Source organism: Lethenteron reissneri, chromosome 27 (assembly GCF_015708825.2).
Source record: "Lethenteron reissneri isolate LAM-NWPU_2019-01 chromosome 27, ASM1570882v1, whole genome shotgun sequence".
Lineage (NCBI taxonomy): Eukaryota > Metazoa > Chordata > Hyperoartia > Petromyzontiformes > Petromyzontidae > Lethenteron > Lethenteron reissneri.
Genome location: NC_083805.1, coordinates 16,854,132 through 16,881,102, shown reverse-complemented (window position 1 = coordinate 16,881,102; position 26,971 = coordinate 16,854,132). Strand labels below are relative to the sequence as shown.

The following is a 26,971-nucleotide window of genomic DNA, read 5'->3' as shown; positions in this document are numbered from 1 at the left end:
TTTTTCTTTTTTTATTCAATGTCTAAATGTTTGCTATACCAGTAATTTAAACAATGTACAGTTATTTTTTTTGGGAATCATTCTTACACGAAGGCATTGTGATCATGACTTAAAATCCCAGTGTGCAGCATCTGATGTTTGTCAATTCTCGTCACAAGTATGGATTGTTGGGGATACAAGTCCTCCCGTTCCAAAAGACGGCTTTCTGTAACTATGATCAACGGAACTGTTGCAAGGAGATCTACAGTTGTTTGGGCGTTCTCCGTAAATGCTTTGTCACTGGTGGTTAGGCCTTCCGGATGTTACACTGTAGCCTGGCTATGTTCAATCCAAGTACAAATGTGTGGACACGGACACCACAGGGTGTAGAGCTTCGGCCAAGTGCTCACACAAGTGGAGTACACACAGGTCCAGACTCGCACACAAACACGCCGGTGGGTCACATATACGCGCGAAAACACAGACGCAATTACACAGAGCCACACGCACTCGCGCACACAGACCTTCATACATATACACGCACGCACAAAAACAGAGATGCAAAAATTTGTTTCATGTCAGGTTGGTCCAGGTCTCAGGAATTTTAGAACCTCAGATGTGTCTTGTGCTTGACCATGTACCTGCAAGACAAGGGGGAAAGAGCAGGGCAGCAGAAGAGGGCAGGCATTAGAAGTACATACAGGAAGGCAGCAGCCAAACATTAAAATGTGTGTACAGTATGTGCAATTATGTGTTTGCTATGTGGCACTGAACGCACTGGACACCCTTGCAAACGAGACGTCCCAGCTCAAGGAATTATCCAGGTGAAATATAATAAAAAATAAAACCAAGGCTACACGGAAAATAATACAAACTTGCAATGAGTGGCATCGCTTATGGATTCTCCATAACCAAGAGTTGCAATAACCAAGTAAAATGTAAATACATACAACACTCACAATGTTTTTTTCGTGAAGGCAGCTGAGCTTCACTTAGGCGCAATGAGGTTTACATGCCAAGTGTGACGTTCTGGGTTCAACTACGCGTTTAGGGTTTCATATCAAGCTTTCAGCAACACACCAATGCGGTTGAAGTGAAGATGCCTGCAGTTATTTTGTGGTGTAAGCATGAGAGAAGAAATGCCCCAACAGGTGGCCTAACTCAGAGAAACACACTTGAGTTATGAGTGGCTGTGACAAGCTACGTGTTGAACAAGAACTTACCTGATAATTGTTTTTTTAACCTTTTATCTGACGTGTTGAGTTTTTGTTATTGTTGTGCTTGTGCACCCCTGTCAGTGCAGTATCGACCAATCAGTTTGTCCTCGTGTTGCAAATTGGTGGATGCGGTCTGGGCAGTGTGCAGGATATGAGTGCATTACTGGTCAAGCGTATTCCAGAAGCTCAAGAGCACAGCCTGGTCCAGATGTCTCTTGTGTCGGCTGAGCTCCAGCACTTGCACATCCCACTTCATCACGTTGGCATCCAACCGCTCCTCCTCAAACTTCAGGTGGAACGCCTTGACTAGAGGACAGGGTTTGGAGAAGGGCGAGACACTTTGAGCATAGGGAGACAATAGCGTGCAATCATATTTGGGTTAAGGTTGAGCTTAATTTTAATTTCAAATGCGCATTTGCGTGCGTTGTAATATAGAAAATGCATAACACTTACTCTTTGCGAATATATCAACAGGTGAGCCATCTGGAGAAAGCCAGGGCCATCCCTTAAACTGCCAGGCAGGGCCCTGGACAAAAACGGCCACCACCCTTTCCCTGCAAAATACCCGCAAACGGGAGGGAAAAACAACAACTTCACACGTGCATACACATCATCACTCCACAGAGAAACACGCACACTCACTCGTGCCAGGCTAAGTGCACTCCGAGGATACATGAACTTTCAAAGACTCACTAGCAGGTCACAGGACAAACCCATGTGTTATAGGTTGGTTAACTCAGATGAATAGCAGACGTACCACAATGTGCTCTCCCCACTCTGCCAACATTCTGGGTTTTAGCTATCCGGTGCTCTGCTCGTTGTTGAGAGCATTGCTCCTCTACCCTCCATTGTTGTTGGAGGGCTGCTGCCTCCAACTGCCCAGGAGCGTCCATCACAAGCCTACTCCTACCGAGGCGTTACAATGCTGGTGCCAGTCATCAGCAACTCCAATCAGCTCCAAATCCTCTTGTACCATGCCAACCCATACCCTTGGCTAGCCCGTACCCCAATCGTGTGGCACCAAACAAACTGCCGCATGCAGACATACATACACACAGACCCTCTGTATAGCCTGAACAGACTGTTGGGGCAAGTGCTGTTGGGGAGCACCTATGACTGCCGGGACAGCACACGAGGGGGTGGGTGACCAGCACCACACCCGACCTTGATGTTTACACACCACAACAAGTACTCATTTGAGGCTGAGTCGACCTAGGGTAGGCCCAGGACCGGTTCAGATAATCGTCACTGGTGTTGGCCTTGAGCAGGAATCGAACCCGGATTGCCGGGTTCGTAGCACGGCGCGCTAACCGTTACACTACCGCTCCCCACAATACACACGCATGCACACGTGAACGAACGCACACAGACACACGCACCAGTCCTGCTGTGTGAGCTTGAGCGGTTGGTCAATGACGCGGTAGGGTACGGTGCCAGCGCCTCCGGCAGCCCCGGCCTCTCTCCTCCGCTGGATAAGCACCTCGTTATCCCGGACACATCCAGCCCCCTTCTTCTCCTCCGTCGACATAAACCTGCAACATCCCCCATACTCATCAGTCATTGCCAAGCATCACATGTGCGTGCATGCGTATGCACGTGGCAGAGAGTATATTGTGTGTAATTATTAGACTACACAGGTACATTGCACGTGCATTAACAAGTTACAAATTAATTGATTAATACCACAATCCGGTTTACGATGATCCGCATTTACAATGTTGATATGCCGCCATGGATCAATTTACGACGCAGAAACTTGATTTACGATGCATCTCCCGTCACGACTCTGAACGCATTTGAACAGTCGGTCTGGTTTCCGATGTGACTTGGCGTGGAGCTTTTGCTATTCTCCAGTGTGTTTGTGTGGATGTTTACCTATTAAACCCCGTTAGATACAGCTGACAAATGGAAAAAAACACATCGGCAAGTGATGTTTATCGCATTTCTAATGTCCATGGGAAAATAGGGGTCAGATTCACGACGAGGTTGCCAGAAACGCACCGTGACGACGTAAAAGCGGGGACCGCATGTAAATTGCTGCGCTCATGATACACGCGTCGAATCATGTGCATAAGAACTGATCGTTCACGATCTATCATAATTACAAGCTAATGTTATATTAAGGGTAACCGAGAGAAGACTGTACAAATAAGACAATATAAATAACTATAAGAAACAAGACAATTCTCTGCCCTTGGAAAAAAAATCGCAACCCAAAACTCGTGACAATTTACTCAATCGTGCAAGGCAGGTGGTAGAGAGGGATGAATTGTTACATGCCACGTGCTTGGCATTCCAAACAAAGTGTAATTCATTGCCGTGTACTGTCATCAAAGGATTGGGTTTGTGCTTGAATACTTGAGGTCCTGCAGCAGATCCTTGGCGTTGAGCATCGTGATGAGCGCCGTGGTGGCTGCGGGTATGATGATGATGGGCGTTCTCGACCCTTTCTTCTGATTGGGTGGAGGTCGCGCCTGGGAGACTGAATACAGAAGTACAGAAGACTTCCGATTAACCCCGTGCGGTTTATCCGATTTGCGGATTAACCTCGCACCTGAGATTTTGACATGAATAAATAATGCATGGATTTTCCCTTAAGCCCATATTAACAATGTAAAAGCAGTTACACATTGTTATTCTTGTAAATGTTTATTACAAGTCACACGTGCTTAAACCGAACAAACATGTTGCTCCGGTTGATCAGAAATTCACGTAATCGCCCCTACAGTACAGTAGTTGATTGATGTTGAGTGGCGTGGCTCTGCTGCTGTCCACTTAGTGGGCGCAGTCTTCTGCTGCGCAGGAGCAGGAAAGTGCTATCACTGAGCACACGCGTAGATCAGTCGATCGTTAGAATTCGTTCATTAACAAACTCCATTTTCTTAACTTGAACATCATTTATACCTATAATACTAGTTTTTGGCATAGAGATCCGCGGAAAATTTATATGTTTGGATGATCCGCGATTTTGAATTATCCGCTGCTGTCCTCCCCGTCATTAGCGCGGATAATGGAGAGTCTGCTGTATTTTGATTGAGCGGGGAAGCCAGTAAAGGTAGCCATCTTACTCAGCTGGCAGACTGCTATCGTTTGATGTTACATAACAAGACGAGACTGTTGGGGCAAGTGCCAGCCTTCAGAAGTGATCCCTAGCAGCACTTGCCCCAACAGTCTGATTTTACACACGACCACACACACACGCACACGTATTTGGTGTAGTCCTTGGGCGGCATGACCAAGCATGACTTTCCTACTCGTCAATGCATTTGAGGCCAGGGTAGAGGTGCCAAATTATACTGGTAGGAACCACCTGGTTCCACCAGCCCACAGGGGATTATTGTGTCCGTCCGTCCGTCGTGCATACAAAAATGGGAGGGGTGGGGCTGGGTGGAGAGGGGAGGGTGGGGAGAGGCTGGGTGGGGAGGGTGGGGCTGGGTGGAGGGTGGGAGGGGTGGGGCTGGGTGGGGAGGGGAGGAGCTGGTCACCCCGTGGTGCCCTTATAAAACTCAACGTTTAACCTACTCACGCCGGCTTGTGCCCGCCCTCACAGTCGGCCATATTTGCGGAATACACCACGCCGCCGTTGACCCTGGCCATTGACCGAGCAACCCAACGTCCCTACCAGCTCCCTCCGCATGAATGTGTTTCACAGGTAAACCATTCAAATAGGGGCTTAAAGTTCTACCACTTTTTGGTCTCCCTCCATGCCAAGAGCACACAGGAGAAAAGCAGACGGTGAACACATTCCCCCGATGCACTCTCACTTAGTGATGCAAACACAAACACTCGCTCGCTCGAGAAAGCTCGCACACTCTTCCGCCTCTCACCGGGTCGGGGCACAGGCTGGGCGGCAGGAACTTGCGTTTTTCTGGCAGAAGCTCCTTCCTGCGAAATACAAAAAGAGAACGGGTGCAGCGGCCGTACGAGTGGTTAGGACGCCGCACTACGAACACCCGGAGACCCGAGTTGCATTCGCAAACGTGCCTAACTTAGGGGCGAGTGATATCTGAACCGGTCCTGTTCGTTGCCTCCGCCACCGTGGTGAAGTACGGTCAAACAGCCCCCAAGAGTGACACGGCATGGCGAATTGTTTGTGAATCCAGGAATGTCTGGCTGAAGTTTTTAAAACGATTCTAAATCCATTATTACATTTATGTGTACGGATGTCTCACAGAACAAAACAATTGTGTTCTTCAAAAAAGACATGTAAAACGATATTTCGTAAATCGGAATGGCTTTTGCTATTAATGTATTACTAAAAATGTCATTCCAACTCTACCCCTAACCTAAAAATGTACACCTACATCACTTTTCACATTACAAAAATGATAAGGGACATAAATATTAAAACTATTTAATAATAAAAAAATAACATAGTCAATCTTTTCAGGGAACCCACCATAGGATCTGCTGCATGTTGCAATGACTGTCAAGGTGATGTGGAGGTGTGACTGCTGCACTGCGGGGACGGGGCCGATGCTGTCGTGGTTGGATGACGCAGCCTCCCAGGTGGCTCTTGTTTTATGAACTCGTGGCGCGTGGCGGAGTGACATTTCGAGAACGCGGAAATTCGATTTCGTTCATCGAAAAGTGTCCCAATATTCGCCAATTGCGTCAAACGTGAAATTTTGAAAACCGAATGTTTGTAAATTCAGGCAAACTGTACCACACTTCCAATAATAACTCTCGCTCTCTCTTGCAACCTAGCAGGCAATATCTATGAACGTTGGATGCAATGTGTTTATTATGTAGTCTAGCGTATAGTCTGGGTGTGCATTACATACCGTCACAGATTTGAGGGTCATGCCGTGGTATGTGGAGATCGTATCGATCTTGAAGCCCTCGGTTTCTGTACGCACACAAAGCAACAGCAGTTATGATTAGTTCCTGAGAAGTAATACTATCAAGAAGCAATGTGGCCAGGAATCGAACTCACTTCACCAGGGGGGTTCAGAGTTGAATGTGGTAACCCATGTGCCACTGCTCCCTCATCTCTCTTAATTCCTCGTCTGAATGCATCACTCTCATCTGAATACATTTACAATTCACTCAATCGTTACGTCCACTAACATTAATGTTTTAAATCTCACCATATCTTCATAGCCCTCCCCTTTTGTCACCAGAAAGTTGTTTAGGCTGCATATCTCTTCCCATCTCACGACATGTCTACTGTCGACGAATATTAATCTGCAAGTCACTTGACCACCTGTCTCCCATCACGATATAGGTCTTCACTTCCATTCTCTTCTCTCATCTCAGCACGTCTCTGTCTTGTCTATACATCTCACACCCTACTTGTCCTTCTCATCTGCATTGCTTTCTTTTTATCACAGGACATGTCTCAAGTCTACATCTCATTTCATCTCTACCTACAGTATATATCTCCCATCTTATCTCATGATATCTGCCTCAACCCAAACTTATTTCACTCATCTCACTACATCTGTATGTAAGATGATTGTTTGGCTTCGAATTTAAATCTCATAACTCTTATGCTTCCCGCACCTCCGATTAGCACGGATGGCTGCGTACAGTGTGAAATACGTTCAACATACACACATCACATACTTTCATTAGTGGTTATTATCACACAATTATCCTTGCTACAATGTACGCAGCCAGAGAGGATGGGGCCTGGTTTAGAATACGGTCGGCAGTAACCGAGTGGCTACACACGATACAAACGACCGGGGGCGGTGGCCTAGCGCTAGCACGTCCCTCACTTGTTCCAAAGGTTCAGTTTTGAATCCGGCAGCCGCCCTGATTAATTCTGCGGATGAACAGCAAATCCCTTAATATTTGCGGGATTTATAACCACGTATCTGCGACAAATTTATTAGTGGTGCTATTTGTAATTCACGGCTGCCCAATGAGAAGAGGCGATGCGTGGGAGTGGCGTGGATGGTAATGTGACAGGGCGAGAGAGTCGCCCCCACATGGCTCCGCTCTGCCTCCCAGCCTGCCTCTGTCCGACGCGCCACTTACACGCCACTGCTTCCCTTTACGATATTTAGAAATTACGTTCGGTATAATGTTTATTGATATTTGCACTTTTATGTTAATCATTATTTAAGTTAAATAACACACAAATATTACACATATCCATTAATATATACATACATTTTAGATGTTTGTTTAAACGTAATATATGTTAATGTCCCCTCACCGGATTTCCCTCGTAAGGATTGAGTATTGATATGCGCAGATTTAATATTCAAGCCAAGCTCCAGGAATGTGTTCCCCACGAATATTATGAAGGGTTTATTGTATGAGCCCTAAATATACTATGCACTGTTGGCTTATCAGCGGATGTTAAAGATCCTGTGATGTCATTTGTAAATGCAGGCCATCGCATGCCGGGCGTCACGGTCAAAATTTCCCAAATGTGAAAAATAACACCGCAAATTATTCATTTGGGATTATACGTAGCAACCATCGCCGCCTCCAGAACCCTCCTGAAAGTCACAAGACTCAGCGATACTTTCCCGGTTAAACCCAGACAATAAAAAGAAATAACACTAGAAAACATTACTGGCTTCAAAAGTAAACGTAGACAAATAGCCAACATAATAGGCAACGAACGTGTTTGCCTTCACACACATGGGTTCAATTCTCCATTGTACACATCACTGGCAAGTTAACTAAGGTAAAAAGATGTTTTATTTGAGATATAGTGAACAAAAAAAACCCAATAAGGAATTAAACTCTCTTAAATCAGTTTTATTTTACCAGGTAAGGCCCACTGAGCTGTATAGATAATTTTCCAAAGCGACCTGGCCACAGATGATAGCTCAACGAAGTGGCTTATCAAACTGACATTTATAGCAGCCAAAATACTCTAAATCTATGTGTCTAAATGCGGAGGGAAAAACCGGAGGACCCGCAGAAAAATCTACACGACCACGGGGAGAGAGAGACACGCAAACTCCAAATATACAGCAGGTGTGAGGGTCAGAGCGTCGAACCAACGACCTCCTGCATACCAGGCGTGGTAGTTAAAATCTCGCTACCGCATATATCTCCACATGATCTAGACATTCTGTTGGTCAACTCAACCTATCAATTAATAGCTGTCGAGTACGTAAGCATCAGCACTGGAAAGACAAAGGTGGCTGGGTAAGGTGCTGATCACTCCACCCCCTTTCATATGCGATGATGTAAATGTCTTTACCGAGTAACAAAAACTCAGCAAATTTGTCAAAAACACCGTGACCCTAAAAGGAAGAAATATCCACAGACAATAGCAGATGTTTATGGGAATGGCCTTTCTTTACAGCCCGAGAGACTGAGTGGATAAGAGTTGGCGACTTCACTTTAGACCACGGGGCCTGATAAAAAAAGTCAAAATTCACACACATTTCCTGACGAACAGTGTTTAAATTGGCATATGTGTAGTCCGCTTTGAAGTAGATATTAAGCAGCGACGTATAGTAACATCGGGCACTGCTGAACTAGCGGTGAAAACAAGCGAGGTGTGTTACGTGAGCGATGCACGTACCCTCCTTCCCCTTGAAGCGCTCCTGATCGTAGCGGTTGTAGGCAGCCGGGATGGACTGCTTCACCGTGGGTTGCTGTGAAGGCAGGGGAAAGTTCAGTGGCAGAGTCCACCAGCTACCAAAACACACTTGTACATACGTTAAGACACAGCACACTGCCGTTTCCATGTGCAGTAACTGACTGCATAGGGTGTGAACTCGGTTATTATAACAATTGGTCTATTATCCACGAGTCTCAGGCTCGATGTCCAAATTGTTCAGGAGGATATCAACAGTGAATGACCCTTTATAGATGGGATCACAAACCCACCTGCTGTACTGTCATCTCCTGGTGGTTTCACAAATCTGTGTGACCCTTCAAACCCTTGCCTCCAAAGTGCTGAATCACAGGCATGAGCCACCATCCCCCCAAGGCTTGGTATTCTCTAGTTTTAGTCTCAATCAAGTCTGAAGTCGAAAGTAAATTCGATAATAGATCAGTTTTGGACCTGAATTGAAAAGCTGGATTTAATTTCCAGTCTAGTTATAAAAGATGACATGCGCTTTGTGATAACATCCGCGATGCAATCAACTCGACTTCATTTGTGTGTTGGCATACAATAGCCAAACTGATGTTTTTTGGCCAATCTAAGCTCATTCTTTCCATCAACCCAAACAACCCTTACACTGTTTTAAAACTGTATTGAAGCACAAAAGTGCACTTACATTTAAGCTGGCCTATGGTTGGGCAGTAGCGTAGCGGTCAGCACACTGCGCTACGAACCCGGCGACCCTGATTCTATTGTCTCTCACGACCCATGACAGTGGCAAACAATTTGAACTGGTCCTGTGCCTCCAAGAGGTTGACTCAGCCTCAAAAGAGTACTACCTGGTGTGGGGTGTAAACATCAGCATTGCAGAGACAAAGGTGGCGTAGTTTCGGCCTTAAATCGGTGCTCACTAACAGCACTTGCCCCAACAGTTTATTGAAGGCTATACAGGGGACCTTTATGCTTGGATTAGAAAATTGTACTCTGATCGCTACTGCCATAGTTACTGGTCCTGTGAACGCCACTCATTGATTCTTAAATGCTGAGGACTCACTGCTCCTGCGTTAATCCACAGCAGTGCAGGTGACAACACGTCTCTTCCTGCTTCTTTCCTCGCAACGCTTAACTTCGGAACTCCCTCTCTTTCCTAAGCTCTCAAAATAACCTTGATAAATAAAAAAAAAACGTGTAATGTTGTTTGTTTTATTTATTGAATTACTTATTTACCCAGCAAAGCCACACAGAGTCCACAGACTATTTTTCAAAAGGGTACTGCATTGAGATTTTTGGCGATTGTATGTTTTTTTTTGCTATGGGAATAAAGCGGACAATGATGCAGAACAGGGAGAGAACACACCAACTCAACACAGACATGCTCCTGAGTTGGGAAAAGAACCCGGGCTCTTCCTGCTGAGAGGCACCAGTGTTTCTAGATTTGAAGCTTTCGTGACTGCAAGGATTCATACTCGTAGTTCTTTCGGTAAAGTCACGTAGGTAAATGAAATAAAAATTAATAAAAATAAAACAATAAAAATCACGACGTTTCGGAGGCAACACAAGTCTCCGTCATCAGGTGGGACAGTCACAGCCAGATTTGCTGCATCAAGTGTTTAATTTAAATTTCATTTTTTTTACCTACGTTACTTTACCGAAAGAACTAAGAGTAGGCACCAGTGTTACCACTGCGCTAACCCTGCCGTTTCTTTGCTGGCCGCTAAACGTTTTGAAACTTTGGGCCTGTGCTCAGCGACTGTGCCTACACACTCTCATGTTTTACGTACTGGCTGGCTGAGAGGCTGGGCAGGCCGTGGTTCCTGAGGCGCTTTCCCTTCCTCCCGTGCCTTCACCGATTGCAGGATGGCGAAGATGTTCTTGGCAAAATCCTAATCACATACACGCAACCATCCCCACCAAACGCTGCCCAATGAGCATTCGCTACATGAGATCACAAGCACAAATCGCGTGGGTTATTTAATCACTTACACATCCTTAACTGTCAAACCTTCTTCACCACACACAATCATGGCTTCATTTAATCCATGCTCACACCAACAGTGCTTTACTTGAATACTAATTTCAGTGGCATTACTGTAATATATTACTTTAATTGAATAATGATGACAAATTGTTACTGCAGCTAATAAATAACTTTCAGACACAATACATAACTATATTTAAATTGTGTACTTCTGAAAGAAGCCAGATGGAGGCATTATTAAATTAGCATTATAGATTTTTTTCTGGCAAGAACCGACTTCGCTTTGAATAGTGTTACACGGTTCTTCAGCTGACGCTAGCAGACGAGATGTTTGTCACAATGGGTTATCAGCTGGTTACACGTAAATTACATGACGTGTACATCGAAAAGTATAAATAATGAATGGCTCCTGGGAAGGTGATTGACGGGAAGACGTGCAGACTGGTTTTCTTGTACGCATGCACTCATCAAGGGACGGTGAGACGGGGCCCAGCGGGAGCGTGTTCGCCATTTATGCAGAGGTTTCGCGGTTCCAATCGGGCAGGCTCCCCTGGCTATTACTGCAGAATGTGTCTGCTTCACAGTGGATGTTGAAGATCCTGTGACATCGTTAAAAAATTTAGGCGAATGTGTGCCGATGTCAGGGTCCAAATTTACGAAGTAGAAAAAAATTACCTGAAAATGCCACAACTGCGACCACTGGCACCGTGTAACCTTTTGCCACTCAAGCACAGCTGCCACTGGGGGTGAGCCCCTTCAAATGTTTGAGCTGATGTGCGAGGCAAGGTGCTTATCCCGTGTAAAGCGCTCCTAGCCGCCCCGGCGTACAGGGGCGCTCTCTCAAGGACGACAAAACGGTACCTTGCCGGAGCTCTGCAGGATGGTGGTGCGAGTTCTCCACAGCCTCTCCCGGCTCACGATGTCCCTCGTCGCGTCCACCTCGGCGTCCACAAAGCTGCGCTGCTCCAGGCCGGCGACGTCCTCTTCCAGGTCCGACTTGATCGTCGAGCGCTTCTTGGCCATGATTTTTGCCTTGATGGCCGCGATCTTCTCCACGGACATCGCTTCGGAGAGGGAGCTGTGAGAGGTGACGTGCGCCGACGAGTTCGCACGATTACTGAGAGAGCCCAACTCTGTAACACCGGATTATGAGCAGGATTGTTTCGGTAAATTTTTTTAGCGTTACCATGAACTGCAAGGGGGCAAAAAAAAACCCCAGTAACAACGATTACCGGTTTGCCACACGTGCAGAAATGTCTAAGAGCAGTATCACTTTTTTACCTTTGTAACTGAGAAATTAAGGGTGCTGCGATGGTGTAACGGTTCACACACTGGATTTGCAATCAAGAGGTAGCCAGTTCGATTATGGTTGTCTTCATCACTCATTTTTAGAGGGGGGCCACTTTTGCCGATAAGACATCGCCAGTGTGAGGGGCGCTACACCACCTGCAAGGGGCGTTTTCACTATTTGTGTATTGTCGGGGGTCGCACGTCAGGGGCCGCACTAAAGGCCACCAAGGGCCGACAGTGGCCCGCGGGCCTTGCAATAAAGAACACTGGATTATGGTGGGCCGTGTGACTATGTGCTGCATTCACCAGGTGTTCCATGCCAATGATTACCGGATCTGTTCGGTGTTGACCATGACCTCTTTGTATCCTTCCAGGCGGGCAGCCAGACGCTCCTTGTCCAGGCGTACGCGCTCTGCATCCTGCACAAAACCGCTGACGTGTTTAGTTCTCTCTTCTTTGTCTTTCCCCCTCCCACCCCCCCCCCCCGAATTCATTTAAATTATCCTGAGATTAAATCATCCATTCAAAGCTTACAGGAGTAGCATGCCCAGTTAGGGGACCACTCTTTGACACTCGCAGGTATTACTGTAATTACGATAGCAGTTTTGGGATGATGGTTACAACGGCAGAACATTTTACAGGCATCATTTCCCTGACCTTAAAATGCATGGAAGTGACATAATGACATGTTTGACCTTGATTTTCTACTCTTATATTCTCATGAAAATTTTTTTAAGTTATGTTTCAAACATCTTGGATCACTATTGCCTGCGTATTTATCCACATGAGCTAATATTTGTTGTTGATTCCACCTTACACACACGCACACGTGGACATGCACAACCACGGACACACAGTGTGACTCACGGGACTATCGCTCCATCGCTAACGGATAACTATCAATGAACGCCAAAACGACAGACACACAGCACATACGGTGACGTTCTCGATGCCCACGCTGCTCCCTTACCTCAAGCCGGGGTTTCTTAGGTTCAGAGCTCGTATCTTCAGATGCTCTTTTTACTAGGTGGGATAAGAGGAAGAGTCAATGACGGCCTCGGTGCTGACGAGAAGTGGTTCCCAACCTTTCCGGGGGCGACTGTCCACCCTCAAAAGCAGTTTGCAGACCACCATGTCGCAAAGAAAACTGGTGCTTTGAGACTAAAAACAGCATCTGTAACTACAGTTCCGTGGATAAACTACCCGCGTAGTTGCGTAGCACCAGTGGGTCCGTCGCGGTCTACAGACTGGGAAACCGCTGCTGTAGAGCAGTGCGCTGCTGCGTTCTCGCTGTGTGCGTCCTGACTCACACGAGGGTGCGTCTGCGCGTGTTACCTTGCGTGGGTCGCTGGAGGCCTATCTCCAGAGGGGCACTCTTGTCAATGCTGGTAGAAGTGGCTGTGAGAATACACACACACACAACGTAAACATCAACAAACTGCATTGGAGGTAGTGAACGAGTACCAATCAAGACACTGCTAACCAGTGCCAAATTCCTCCCCAATCCCAGCTCTGCAATCCTCCATATATAGGTCGTTATTGACTAATTGACAAGTGTTTACATGTGGGAGGAAACCGGAGCAGCACCCAGAAAAAAACAGCGCCCACGGGGACGGTGTTTCGGCAGGGATACACGTACCTGTCTCCCCATTGAGGTAGGCCAAGAGGTCTTTTCTGTCGGGACGTCGAACGACGGGGATGATTTCTGCCTGTGAGCACATGGAGAAGAACAACGCATGATCGGTAGACACCGATTATGTTACGTTGCTGAGAACCATTAGAAATTCCTGTACCTCCTGAAGTAAACGTGTGATATTAATTGACTTGTGTTTGCACATCATTAGCTGTATTCTTTCTTTCGGCAATGCAGAAGTGTACAACTTCCATCGCCAATCTGTGCTCACATTGTTGGGATTAGTGAAAACGCAAAACCCTGACCAACCGCAGTTGGTTCCTTGCGAATCAAGTCTGTTTCATTTCCAGTGTCTCCACGTCCATTTGCTAGGTGGCTCCTCTTTGAAAAAGATGTTCATTACCTTCAAGTCTCTACTGACTGCAGACTCTTCATAAACCTTCTCTTACTATTCTTATTTACTTCAACGCCAAACTGACCATGCATCCTTTCATCTCTGTACCTTTTTCCTCGCTTTGCAATACAACCAACCATAATGATTCATAATAAAGGTTTTTGGGTTAGAGCGCGTTAGTGATAAATGTGTCGTAACCCTCCACCACCCGACACGGCCAAACACTAAAAAATGTGTCACGTCTCATTAGTCTTGGTCAGTAATAATTAGTTTTACACAACACTTCAACGTTATCAAAATCAATTGAGTGTCCTTGTTGACAAGCATGCTCTGCCACTGCCGACAGTTGTGTTTGAGATAATTTAATATTTTTTTGGTGTTCTTTTAGTTCAGCAAAACGTCGTACTCAAAATTTTAAATGATGTTGATTCACTCTTCAACACACCGGTGGGCTAAAGTAGTGAACTATCTTTTGTAAACGTGACACTTTTTTGCTGTTTGGCCATGTCGGGTAGTGGAGGGTTACGACACATTTATGAATAACGCGATCTAACCCAAAAACCTTTATTATGTATAATATTGGTCGCGAAAGTCTACATGTTAAACCATGATGATGTTGTGTGTTTTTACCTCCTTCAGAAAAGGATTATTATGTTTATACATTTGGTCTACTCTTACCTCTTCATGGACTATTTCTAACCTGTAGAAGCTTAAGAGCCTCAATGTCAGTTGGACAACAATTTCTCAAATACTCTTAAATTATAAAACTCTATTCCCTGAAATATAAAAATGCCACTCCTCTATAATAACTGTAAACTCTCCCTCCGTGTAGCATTACCCACCGATTTTTACCATATTGTGCTGGGCGTGTATAAAGATTGCAGTCACTAAATCCTGATGACCCGCCGAACGGATGACCGAGACTTGTTCCGCGGCATAACAAGGCACTGGGTTGTGTGCTGTAGCACTGAACTTAATGCGCACTCACCGCTGCCCTCCGGACGTACACAGGATGCGAGAGATGCACATGGTTGAGCAGAAACAGGATCGAGTCCAGTGTGTAGTACTCCTTGGCTTGGCCATCTTTACCAGTCCTGAGTAGATCGACAAACAAACGACAGAGACAAAGATCCCCCGTGTACCCTTAGCAGATTGTTGGGGCAAGTGCTGTATGGAGGCCGGCAAGGCACACGCGGGGATGGGTGACCAACACCATGCCCGGCTGCTTTCGCTTCCCCAGGGCTGATATTTACACACCACTCCAGGTACTCATTTAGGGCTGAGTTGACCTATGCGATGTCAAAAACTGGTTCAAATATTATTGTTCATGAGTGGGAATCGAACTCGGGTGACTTGGTACATAGGGAAGCACATTAACCACTGCACTACCATTTAACCTGCTGGATATAAACACATTCAGCTTTTTATGCAGATGCACATGTAATGTTTAACAAATATTTTCAGTGTTGCCAGATCTTAAATTCCAGAAAAGTAAAGACTCGGGGACAATATATAAAGTAAACAAAGTGTAACGATGGATAAGAATGTTACTCCTAAGAGCCCATTTGACAGGAAGGGAAGTCCACCTCTTTTTAAGATGCTGTCAGTGAGCTCCAACCAAAAACAAAAATACAGGCCAACCTGATTCTTAAGCATGTCACCTACTGAGTTGGCAAATATGACAGCAAATAACGTCTCACTGCAAAGTAGGTAAATATTGTGTTGTGTAGAAATACAAAACATAACAAACCAAACATGCAAGTTGTGATCCCTGCACTTCATATCCCCCCCACCCCCTCCATCTCTCCTCCCTGGCTCCTCACCCCCTCACGCTTGCGGGGGATTTGGCTCTCGAACGGTGGGCTATACGTAGAAAAAAATTTGCCAGGCAGCACGCCCTAAGCCCCGCGGTGGGAATAGGCTATTCCGTTTTCCCATCCGTAAACTTTCAAGTAGTTTAAGGAACACATTTGTGCCGTTTCTATTCTTAATTATTTACTTATTGAGCGACATCGACCGTACCAACTGACGTCAATTGCGTGGGGGGGGACCCTGCCAAGTGATGCGCCTTCGCTCCAGCTCACGGGGACATTTCCTTTTACGCGTTTAACAGGCAATACATACACACATAACGCTGTGGATATTTCTTCACAGTGTGATGTCCTTTTTGCCCCCTCCCCCCAACACGATGCGTCCAGTTTATACTACAGACTCCGTAGATAGCAATTTTTTACTGCTTACATAGCATTATTCTTGCACGGGCGGGGGATGCTGGGGGGGAGGTGTGGGGGTATCTACACTGCTCATTTTCCTTTTCACCATTAAGAGTGTATGGTAGTCTATAATCTGTTGCCTGCTTCTTTACCTTACTCAGTGTACTGCCAGCAATTCATGTCGACTGTAGCAATGCTTATGTCATTGAGTCGGCGTACTGGAAGTCTATCATCTCGACTGTAGCCTGCTTCTCAACTTACCTGTGCGTACTGCTGCTCTTTTATTTACACTTATTTCTGCTTATTTCTTCAATGCATTTCTATTGTTTCCATCGCTCACGTCACACTATTTACTCATACGTTATACTGCAATACTGATAGCTGTGCCATCATCGAGGATTGCTGTGCCCGTCGATGTGTGTCAGTCAATGTGTGTGTCTTTGAGTCCATATGTGTGTGCGTGTAGATCCATGCGTGTCTTTAAGTCCACGTGTGTGTCTGTCTTTTTCGAACGAACAATGCCCCATGTGTGTGTGTACGTCAAAGTGTTTATGTGTGTATGTCAGTCCAAGTGTGCGTGTCAGTCAATTTGCGTACGTATCAGTCGCTGTGTGTGTGTGTTAGTCCATGTGTGTGTGTTAGTCGATGTGTGTGCATGGCTCCATCTGAGTATGTAAGTCAATGTGCGTTTGTGTGTCTATGTGTGTCAGTCGATGTGTGCGTGTACGTCGATGTGTATGTGTGTGTCAGTCTATATGTGTGTGTGTTAGTCCACATGTGTGTGTAAGTCTATACATGTGTGTGTCACTCGATGTGTGTGTGTAACTCAATGCATGTGCGTGAGTCCATATGTGTGTTCATCCATGTCTGTGTATCTAAAGTAGATGTCTGTGTGTCACAGTCCATATGTGTATGTGTGTGTAGGGCTGTGTGTGTCAGTCTATGTATGTGTGTAAGTCCATGTGTGTGTGTCTTAGTCCATGTGTGTGTGTCTTAGTCCATGTGTGTGTGTAAGTACATGTGTGTTTACGTCAATGTTTGTGTGAGTCCAAGTATGTCTGTGTGCGAGTCCACGTATGTCTGTGTGAGTCGCTGTATTTGTGTACGTCGATATATGTGTGTGTAACTCCATGTGTGTATATCTAAAGTGGATGTCTATGTGTGACAGTCCATCTGTGTGTGTGTGTAAGTCGATGTGTTTGTGTGTGTCAGTTCATATGTGTGTGTGTCTCAGTCCATGTGTGTGTGTGTTAGTCAGTGTAAGTCCATTTCTTTGCGTGTCTGTAGGTCCATGTGTGCGTCTTAATCCATGCGTGTGCTTTATTGACCTGCTCAAGGCCTATGATACCATCAGTAGGCCTGGCCTCTGGGTTGTTCTTTGTGCTTTCCGAGTCCCTCACCCACTGCTCACCTTCCTTAAGAACCTTCATGATGGTGAGCGGCCCCGCGTCAAACTACGTGGCCATGAGTCAGAGCCATTCCTTGTACACCTTGGGGTGCAACAGGGATATCCTCTGGCTCCCACATTATTTTATATATATTTGGACCACGTACTTCGTGAAGCCTTCAATGGCTGTACCGGAAGAATTCCCATCTGGTACAGATACAATGGGAGACTGATCGATGGCCGGGTGCGGTCAAGGGATGGCTCCCTATTGCTCAACCACGTTATGTATGCCGATGATCTGCTAATTACTGCTCACTCGGAGGAGTTCGAGGTGCCGCTGCTGAACCTGGATCTTGCCACCAAGAGGTGAGGCCTTACCATCAGCCCCACCAAAACTAAGCACTTTCCTGGGTCTCTTGTACCATCGGACACTCCACCCCCACAACTCCCAATCGGTGATGGGCCAGTTGTGGAGACAGTGGAGAGTTTCCCATACCTGGGCAGTGTGCTCATGACTGGCTCCAGTTTAACAGCAGAGGTCTCACTCTGAATCAGTCGAGCCACATTATCTTTTCATCGGTTGCGTAACGCTGTGTGGAAGCTACCTGGTCTATCACTCCGCACGAAGCTTCAGGTCTTCTCGGCCACAGTCATTCCCTCCCTTCTCTATGCTTGCGAAACTTGGACCCCCCTAATGGAACATCTTTGCAGGTTAGAAACATTTAGGATGGCCTGCCTACCATCCATCCTGGGTTTAACCAGGCTGCATTGTGTGAGGAGCTCACAAATCCTTGAAAGATTTGCACAAAGTCCCATCGCCGAGCTCCTCCGGCAGGCAAGGCTGCGTTGCCTGAGTTATGTAGCCCGCATGCCCAGCCACCGGATGCCTAAACAGCTTTTGTTCAGCCGAATCAAGGGGGCTAAACGGCCATGGCACGGGCTGGAGAAGAGATGGAATGATGTGGTACAGGAGGACGTGGAGCTGAGTGGACTTGCCGATTACTGGTACCAGCCGTGTCAAGATCGGCCTCTGTGGAGGAGGCTCCTGAAGGAGGCAGTCGCCCTCCAACAACAACGGAGGGTGGAGGAGCGACGCTCACAATAACGAGCGGAGCGACGGGTGGCTAAAGCACAGCAAGTTGCCACAGTAGAGGGCACAGGTGGTGCATCAGCCAGTTGTCTCAGTCAGTCGACCTGTGCCATCTGGGTTTGCCCCGTGACCTCCGGCCAGCGGGTGTCCGACACTTCACGTGGCCTCAAGGTGCACATAGCCTGGCACAAGCGTTGTGGTGACGTCACCACCACTTAGTGGCGAATGGCGGTTGTTGTTGTTCAGTCTATGTATGTATGTGCGAGTGCATTTGTGTGTCTACCTTTTTCGCCCGGGCAACGCCAGGTACTTACCGCTAGTACCAAATAAATGAAACTGAAAAAACTGAAACTGTGTTTCGGTTAAATACATTTATTATTTAAAGGCATTGGAATCCAACTGGATCTCAAGATGCTGCTTATAATGGGTAGGGTACAGCCATCCTAGGGAACCGATATATTTATTCATTGTACAAAGCTAAAGACAGAAAGTCAGAGTAAGAGAGGAAGGTCCTGAACAAAGGTAGGGCGTCGACAGCAAGGGAGGCTGGGGGAAGAGAGCTCCAGACGATGGAGGGAGCCAAACTCGATCTCCCGCTGATGGTTGACTGGTGCCTTCAACAGCAAGCGTTGGTTGCGAGTGCGGAGAGTGTGTACGGGGGAGTACAGTGAGATGACAAGAGAGGCAGGACAGGGCGAATCAGTGGAGAATCTTCAGGATGGTGAAGGCGACCTTGAAATGGATAAGATGATTGGATCAGCAGCCACTGAAGAGATCGGAGCATTGGGGTAATGTGGTATCATTTTATGGGTGCTGTTGGGAAGTCTGCCGAGAGCTATTTGGATAATCTGGAGTTTTCAGAAGAGGCATTTGGGGAGGCCATCTAGCAGAGCGAGTTGCAATAATCTTGTTGGGGTGTGATGAAGACATGGATGAGGGTCTCAGCAACAGCTCAGTGTAGGCAATGGTAGATGCGGGAAATGTGGTGGTCTAAGGTCCCGTAGGGTTGAGAAATGTGGGGAGCGAATGAGAGCTCTGGACCTGTTGACATGCCTGCGGCATACGTCACAGTTTGGAATGACGGTATGCTGCTGAAAGTGTCTAAATTACTCTTTGGTTCTTTCGGTAAAGTCACGTAGGTATAAAATAAGATAAATTAAATCACGACGTTTCGGGCGCAACACAAGCGTCTGTCATCAGGTGGGACAACCACAGCAAGAAACAATTGCTGAACCAAAGAGAATGAATCCCTGCAGTCACGAAAACTTCAAATCTAGATTAGTGTCTAAATTAGTTTTGGGAAAAAACAATACTGTGCCTACTTACAACTTACACTCACCACTTACAAGCTGCACGTACATTTCAGAGAAACAGACCAATAAAACTTCACTATTCATTTAACAACGGGGTTCCACAGGGCTCTTTCTCAACACGACCACTGCTATTTGCATCAGTGATCTGCTCCCCAACTTGTCAGGAAAATTTGCATAGGCAGATGACCTTCTGCTCACCACGAGGCTGCTGTCCAGGCGAAACGGTCTTGATTCTTTGTCACCGGGAACCATGGAGTGGATGATTCATTCATATGCGTCTCTTTAAGGCAGGGGCGGGGAACCTTTTCTCTGCCAAGGGCCATTTGGATATTTACAACATCATTAGCGGGCCCTACAAAATTATCAACTTAAAAATGAGCCTGTTATATTTGGTCAAACATTTAATTAACTCACCCCTAATGTGATGGCTGGAACTGCTTTTCTTTGGCGAGGCGTGTGATGTTAGCTGGTATTGATGTTGTTGCTGCTCGCAACTGCTTTTCCAGGTTTGCTCCTAGAATTATTGAATTTCGAGTCCCGCCTGCGGTTGCCTTGGCAGGACCACACCAAATGATTCCCCGGACCTTATACGGCCCGCGGGCCGGACGTTCCCCACACCTGCTTTAAGGACTGCTTCTTGACGTTGTTTATTAAGGACCACCGTCTCGTGTTCACGTGCATTGCGGCTCTTGAAATAGAGGGTTTTTTAAACCAAATTTTTCGGTTGCCGATCTCTGGGTTAGATCAAAAATAACCCTCCATCACCTGACAGAACCAATCAAATCAAGTTGCCACGTGGGCAAACATGCCAATTCATTTGTTTTTTCAGTGAACTGCAATGTTGAAAGGCAAGACAAATTGACAATGCATACAGCGTCTCGCTTGAGACGACACCCAACAGCATCAGGTGTTAACAAGAGCTTAGCTCTGGCATGGAAAAGCTTCCTCATCCTGGTGCTTAAATAGGTGCCATTACATCACCAAGACCGCCGCACAAGTGAACCACTGTACAATAATACAAATAGATATGAAACGCAAATAATCCAACTAAATACATTACTAAATTATACTGTAAGTTTTATTTACCTAAAATGATGATGGGGTTGTGATGATACTACTTTGGCAGTCATCGGTGCACTTGCCACCGCACTTTCCCGACTTTCCTTTTCATTCTAGTTGATACAGTAATACCCCGGTTTACGTCGGGGATGCGTTCCTGTAAAGGTGCGACGACGAATATCTAAACGACGTAAATCAAAGTGATTTACAGGGTAGGTGGTGAAGGCGAAGGCTGAGAGGCGACGGATACGAGACAGGATGGACGATGCTGTCAGCGACATAAGCGTGGCTTGAGGAAGACGCAAATCAGGTAGCGGTGTTAATAAAGTGACTGTGTTTGCGAAACGACATAAAATATAGAGACGCAAATCGGGTTTGACTGTGTACCGGACTGTTGGCTCCTCTAGCGTGTTATGGTGGCCAACAGCAGATGCACCGTCTATTCAACAACTTCACTTTCTGAGTTAAACTCATCACATGTTCTTGCCTTTTACTCATGGTGTCACTTCCCCCACTCACTCGACGTTCAGACGCCACGATAGAAATAAATAAAAACCCACATATGAAGGCAAAAATAGCACTAAGGCAACGGCACAAAAATAATATGAAACAACATAAATATTAAAACAACTGACGAATAATTAATTTAGAACAAAAATAGTAAAAGCAGGTACAGCATCCCTCCCCATGATGCGATGTTGCCAAATCGTGAATAGCCAAAGGAAAAGTGAGCGAAAATTAAGCTGGCATACAAATATAACATCGCAAAAAATCCTATTTCGCGAAAGAAAAATCTGCGAATGTAGAGGTCAAACTGCAACTGTTGGTCGTGAAAGCCAACGTACAGGTATCCCTCGATTTATGCGTTCTTCAAAAAACACGCGTAAAATGAAATTTTGTACATTGCAATGTCTTTTCCCGTTAATTTAACACCAAAAATGTGGGATACACACCTAAATCACTTTTCACAATACAAAAAAAATAATAAAAAAACATCAATATTAAAACGAATAAATAATGATTCATTGCAAACTAAAATATTTAAACTTTTCAGGGAACTCACCAAAATATCTGCTGGATGATGGAATAAGTGGAAAGGTGATGTAGAGGCGTTACTGTTACACAGCAGGGATACCGTGACGCTGCCACGGATGGATATGACGCAGCCTCCCAGGCGCTTATTGTTTGATCTCAAAGCACGTGCCGTGTGAAATTCCATGAATGCAGAAAGTCGATTTTGTTCATCGAAAAGTCCCCAGAATTTGCCAATTGCGTTCACGCGACATTTCGTAAACCGAACATTCGTAAAATCGAGGGATGTCTGCATCCATAGCAGGGCTTCTGGCATTAGTGGGAGTTTGTGCTTCGCCACAGCAGCGAGGCGCGGTGAACCTGGCCCCTAACCCAGTGTTTTGGAAGTGGATTACTTACTAACACCCAGATTTCAGAGTGCTTATAGGCCCCCAAATCCGAGAGATTGAAGTACAACACGTGGATGTGTGACCCATTTGTCTGGATTTTTGCGTGTAAATTAAACTATTTTTTATTTTACCAGGTAAGGCCCACTGAGCAAATTGCTTTTTTTTAGAAGCGACCTGGCCACAAATGATAGCTTAACAATGTGGTGCATCATGTTGAAATTTAAAGCAGCCATTTAGAATCAACGCATGTTGATTATAAATATGGAGGAAAAACTGGAGGAGCCGGAGAAGAATCCACGCAGCCATGGGGAGAGAGACACGCAAACTCCAAATATACAGCAGATATCAGTTGGAATCAAACCTACGCCCTCCTGTATACCAGGCGAGGCAGCTAATATCTTGCAATCGTAGCACCCACTGAGGAGCGTGTTAGATCACCATAAGTGAAGGTCTTCTCGGGATACTCCAGTTTCCTTTAACTTGCAAAACTCGCGTAAAAAAATTGGCAAAACACCTTAGGACCTTCCAGAAGAAAACATATCTTTAAACTTAGCAAAGCTTTCCTGGGTAAAAAATTTATAATTTCTCATACTGTACTTCAAATCTCATACTCCTGTTTCCAAGAACAAGCTTATTCCATGACCACACACACACAAGGCAACCCATTCAACAGCAATTGTAACCGAGGCTCACCACGTGTGAAAAATTGTCAAACAAATTCAGAGGAGAGATTCTCAAAAGACACCATTTAACCAGGACGATGAAATTGCCAATCGTCATGGAGGTGAAGGTTAACGCAAACGTTACTTTCGTGGCAAAAACGTGTGCTTAGAACTGTCCTCTCCTACGTTATGGAAAAAGTATCCTGTAATTATAAACCACTTGTGTTATTCTGTCTAACCAGTGCTGCATCCCTCATTAGTGGTTTAGTCACGTGGTTTACTGGGGGTTTAGGCGAGAGGCCTCTACATTTGTCACAAAAACACAAAAAAAAACGAATATACCCAGTAAATTACACACAAAGAGACAAAACCAGCACTCAAATACACTGGTGAATGCTGTATACTGGAAAGCAGTTTTCAAGCCAGCGATGGCATTTACGCGCTTCAACACAAAACAAGTTCGGGCCAGATGAGAGAAGGCAAAAAGCGGCGGGCAAGACGTTGTTTGGCCATCTCTGGCAAAGGCGACGAGCTTCGTGGAACAATGTGTCGAAGACGCGCGCGTGCCTTGAGGTGTTTTTTGCGTGGCAATTCCTGCGACAACGCGTGGCACAGACGCGGGGGCACGTGACCCCCCCTCCCCCCACATAGTGCCAGATTAAGCTAGTGCGGGGCCTATAAAATGTTATGACGGGGCCCCAAATGAAAATAAAAACACATAAATATTGAAACGCATACATTTTTAACTTGCACAGTAAAGTAATTGTATTTTTTCATTTGCTATACAGCCAGATAAAACGACAAATCGCTCATCTTAAACACCCAGTCGTTCATAAAAGTTGAAGACGGTATAGTACTATAGTAATAGAGCAAATGCAGAATCACTGAACCGGAATTTATAGCTTGAAAGCATTTAGCGCGGAGCCCTTGAAAGTGTGGGGTCCGTAGCTACATATGTAGGTACTTTTGCAATCCGGCACTGCCACCACCACGTGCAGGATGGAGTTCCCGTCCCCAGGCAGGGGCGAACGCATCGCCACGAGGGGTGAGTTCGCACTCACGATCAGCCGAGGATGGGCGACGCGGCCAACACTCATCCACAAAGCACGACTACAACAACCACCTCCCGCGTCTCTAAACACTGCACTGCCATGTAAACGTCTCTAAAACTCCCATTTCAACCACTTCTAAGGTCCCTAGAAAGCGAAATAAATGCCTCCTCTAAACCATAAAAAACCCGTTTAAGCCCATACACAGTTTACATCCGGGGATGCGTTCCTGAAAGGCGCGACGGCGAATATCAAAACGACGTAAAATCAAAGCGATGTACAGGGTTAGGTGGTGGTGAAGGCTGAGAGGTGACGGATAACAAGAAGGGACAGGTGATGTTGTCAGCGACGTAAGTGTGCGGGGGGGGTTGAGGTGACGCAACTTAGGTGGTGGTGGCGGTGGTGTTAATAATAAAGTGGCGACGTATTAGCGAAACGACGTAACGAGCAGGAGATGTACATCGGGGTAAGGCTGGACACCGCTCGCCACACCGCCCCAATACCACTGAGAACCCCCCCTCACTAAAACACAAGCGTCTCAGCCCCCTAACCCCCCCCCCCCCCCCGCTGTCTATAACCCTCGCTATAACACCGTCTCTAACCCCTATAGCCCGCTGCGAACCCATATCTAAAGACCCCTCTTTGAACCCCTCTCCACATCCATATGGACCCCCTGGTCCACCAGCAACACCGCTGATGCCCGTACACAACTCTCTAAACCTGTCACAACCCCCACTAGGAATCCCTCTACACCCCCTGAACACCTATCAACCCCCGTCTAAACCCGTCCACCGATCAAGCCCTTCTATTCCCCTGTAAAAACGCATGAACTCCAATAAACGCCTGTTTAAACAAAAAAAAAACAAAAAAATACGACGTTTCGATGACGCTCGCTTGTGTTGTGATTGAAACGTCGTAGTTTTTATTGTTATTTTCTTTGAACCTATCTACGTGACTTTACCCAAAGACCCAAAGAATATAGTAAAGTTGAGTATTAGACTCTTCCTTGTTTAACCCCAGTGACCCCAGGCGTGGGGGGGGGGGATGAAGGGGGAGGGGGGCGGTGGCGACACCCGTGGAATCGTCTATAAACTTTATATCATTACAAACGTATCAAAGCCCTATACAGGACACATCCATCTATACCAGTCAAAACCTGTCTATACGCCTGTAAACCTCTGTAAATCCCAGTGTAAACCCTCATATACTTCAATTAAAACCCGTATATACTCTACTACTATACCCGTACACCCCTTGTCTATAATCTTAAAATGCCTCTCTATACCCATGTAAATCCCAAGATAAACCCCACGTTTAAATACCTGTCAATCACCTCCTGCCTGTACCGTCTGTACCTGTCGATACCCCCCGTCTGTCCGCCTGTCTGTCCAACTGTCTGTCCGCCTGTCTGTACCCCTCTCTGCCCCCCCCCCCCCGTCTACCCGGTCTACTCTATACCCCAGTCTGTACCCGTAAGTACCCCTGTGTGTACCCCAGTCCGTACCAGCTGTCTACACCCCAGTCAGTCTGCACCCCAGTCAGTCTACATACCAGTCTACATCCCAGTCTACACCCCAGTATACACCCCAGTCTACACCCCAGTCTACACCCCAGTCAGTCTACATCCCAGTCTGTATCCCAGTCCGCACCACACAGTCCACACCACACAGTCCACATCCCACAGTCTACACCACCCAGTCCACACCACCCAGTCCACACCACCCAGTCTACCCCACCCAGTCTACACCACCCAATCCACACCATCCAGTCCACACCACCCAGTCCACACCACACAGTCCACATCACCCAGTCTACCCCACCCAGTCTACACCACCCAGTCCACACCACCCAATCCACACCATCCAGTCCACACCACCCAGTCCACACCACACAGTCCACACCACCCAGTCCACATCACCCAGTCTACCCCACCCAGTCTACACCACCCAGTCTACACCACCCAATCCACACCACCCAGTCCACACCACCCAGTCCACACCACACAGTCCACACCACACAGTCCACACCACACAGTCCACACCACACAGTCCACACCACACAGTCCACACCACCCAGTCCACACCACACAGTCCACACCACACAGCCCACACCACACAGTCCACACCACACAGTCCACAGCACACAGCCCACACCACACAGCCCACACCACACAGTCCACAGCACACAGCCCACACCACACAGTCCACACCACACAGTCCACACCACACAGTCCACACCACACAGTCCACAGCACACAGTCCACAGCACACAGCCCACACCACACAGTCCACACCACACAGTCCACACCACACAGTCCACACCACACAGTCTACACCACACAGTCAACAACACACAGTCAACAAACACAGTCCACACCACACAGTCTATAGCCCACAGTCCACACCACACAGTCTACACCACACAGTCTACAACCCACAGTCTACACCCCCAGGCTGTATTCGCTGTCTGTCCCCCAAACCTCCGCGGGGGGAGACCGCGCACCGGGGCCACACGGAACCAGGCCGAGGTCTCGCCTGGCTCGCCCCGCGGTGCCGCCGCCGCCGCCGCCGCCGCCGCCGCCGCGGGGCTCGCACCCACTCACCCCCAGATGATGTAGTTGGTCTTCACGTTCTTGGGCCACGAGAACTCGCCGAAGATCACCTCGTCGCCCTTCACCACGATCTCCTTCTTCTGCACGTTGTACTGCCGCAGCACGCTCAGCACGTCCGCCATGTTCGCCGCGACCCCCGGGGCGATCCGA

At 46.8% G+C, this 26,971-nt stretch overlaps 1 protein-coding gene across 1 annotated transcript; it reads right to left on the bottom strand.

The window, feature by feature from the left end:
• Positions 1-26,971, bottom strand: CDC73 (cell division cycle 73). Its single transcript, XM_061561595.1, has 16 exons — positions 26,813-26,971; positions 15,005-15,110; positions 13,629-13,698; positions 13,325-13,387; positions 12,960-13,012; positions 12,320-12,408; positions 11,561-11,777; positions 10,503-10,604; positions 8,695-8,767; positions 5,981-6,045; positions 5,024-5,081; positions 3,555-3,678; positions 2,576-2,728; positions 1,650-1,750; positions 1,361-1,502; positions 1-620 (listed from the first exon to the last, which is right to left on the bottom strand). The coding sequence occupies exons 1-16, from the start codon at positions 26,941-26,943 to the stop codon at positions 584-586; spliced, it is 1,584 nt and encodes a 527-aa protein (XP_061417579.1). The 5' UTR covers positions 26,944-26,971; the 3' UTR covers positions 1-583.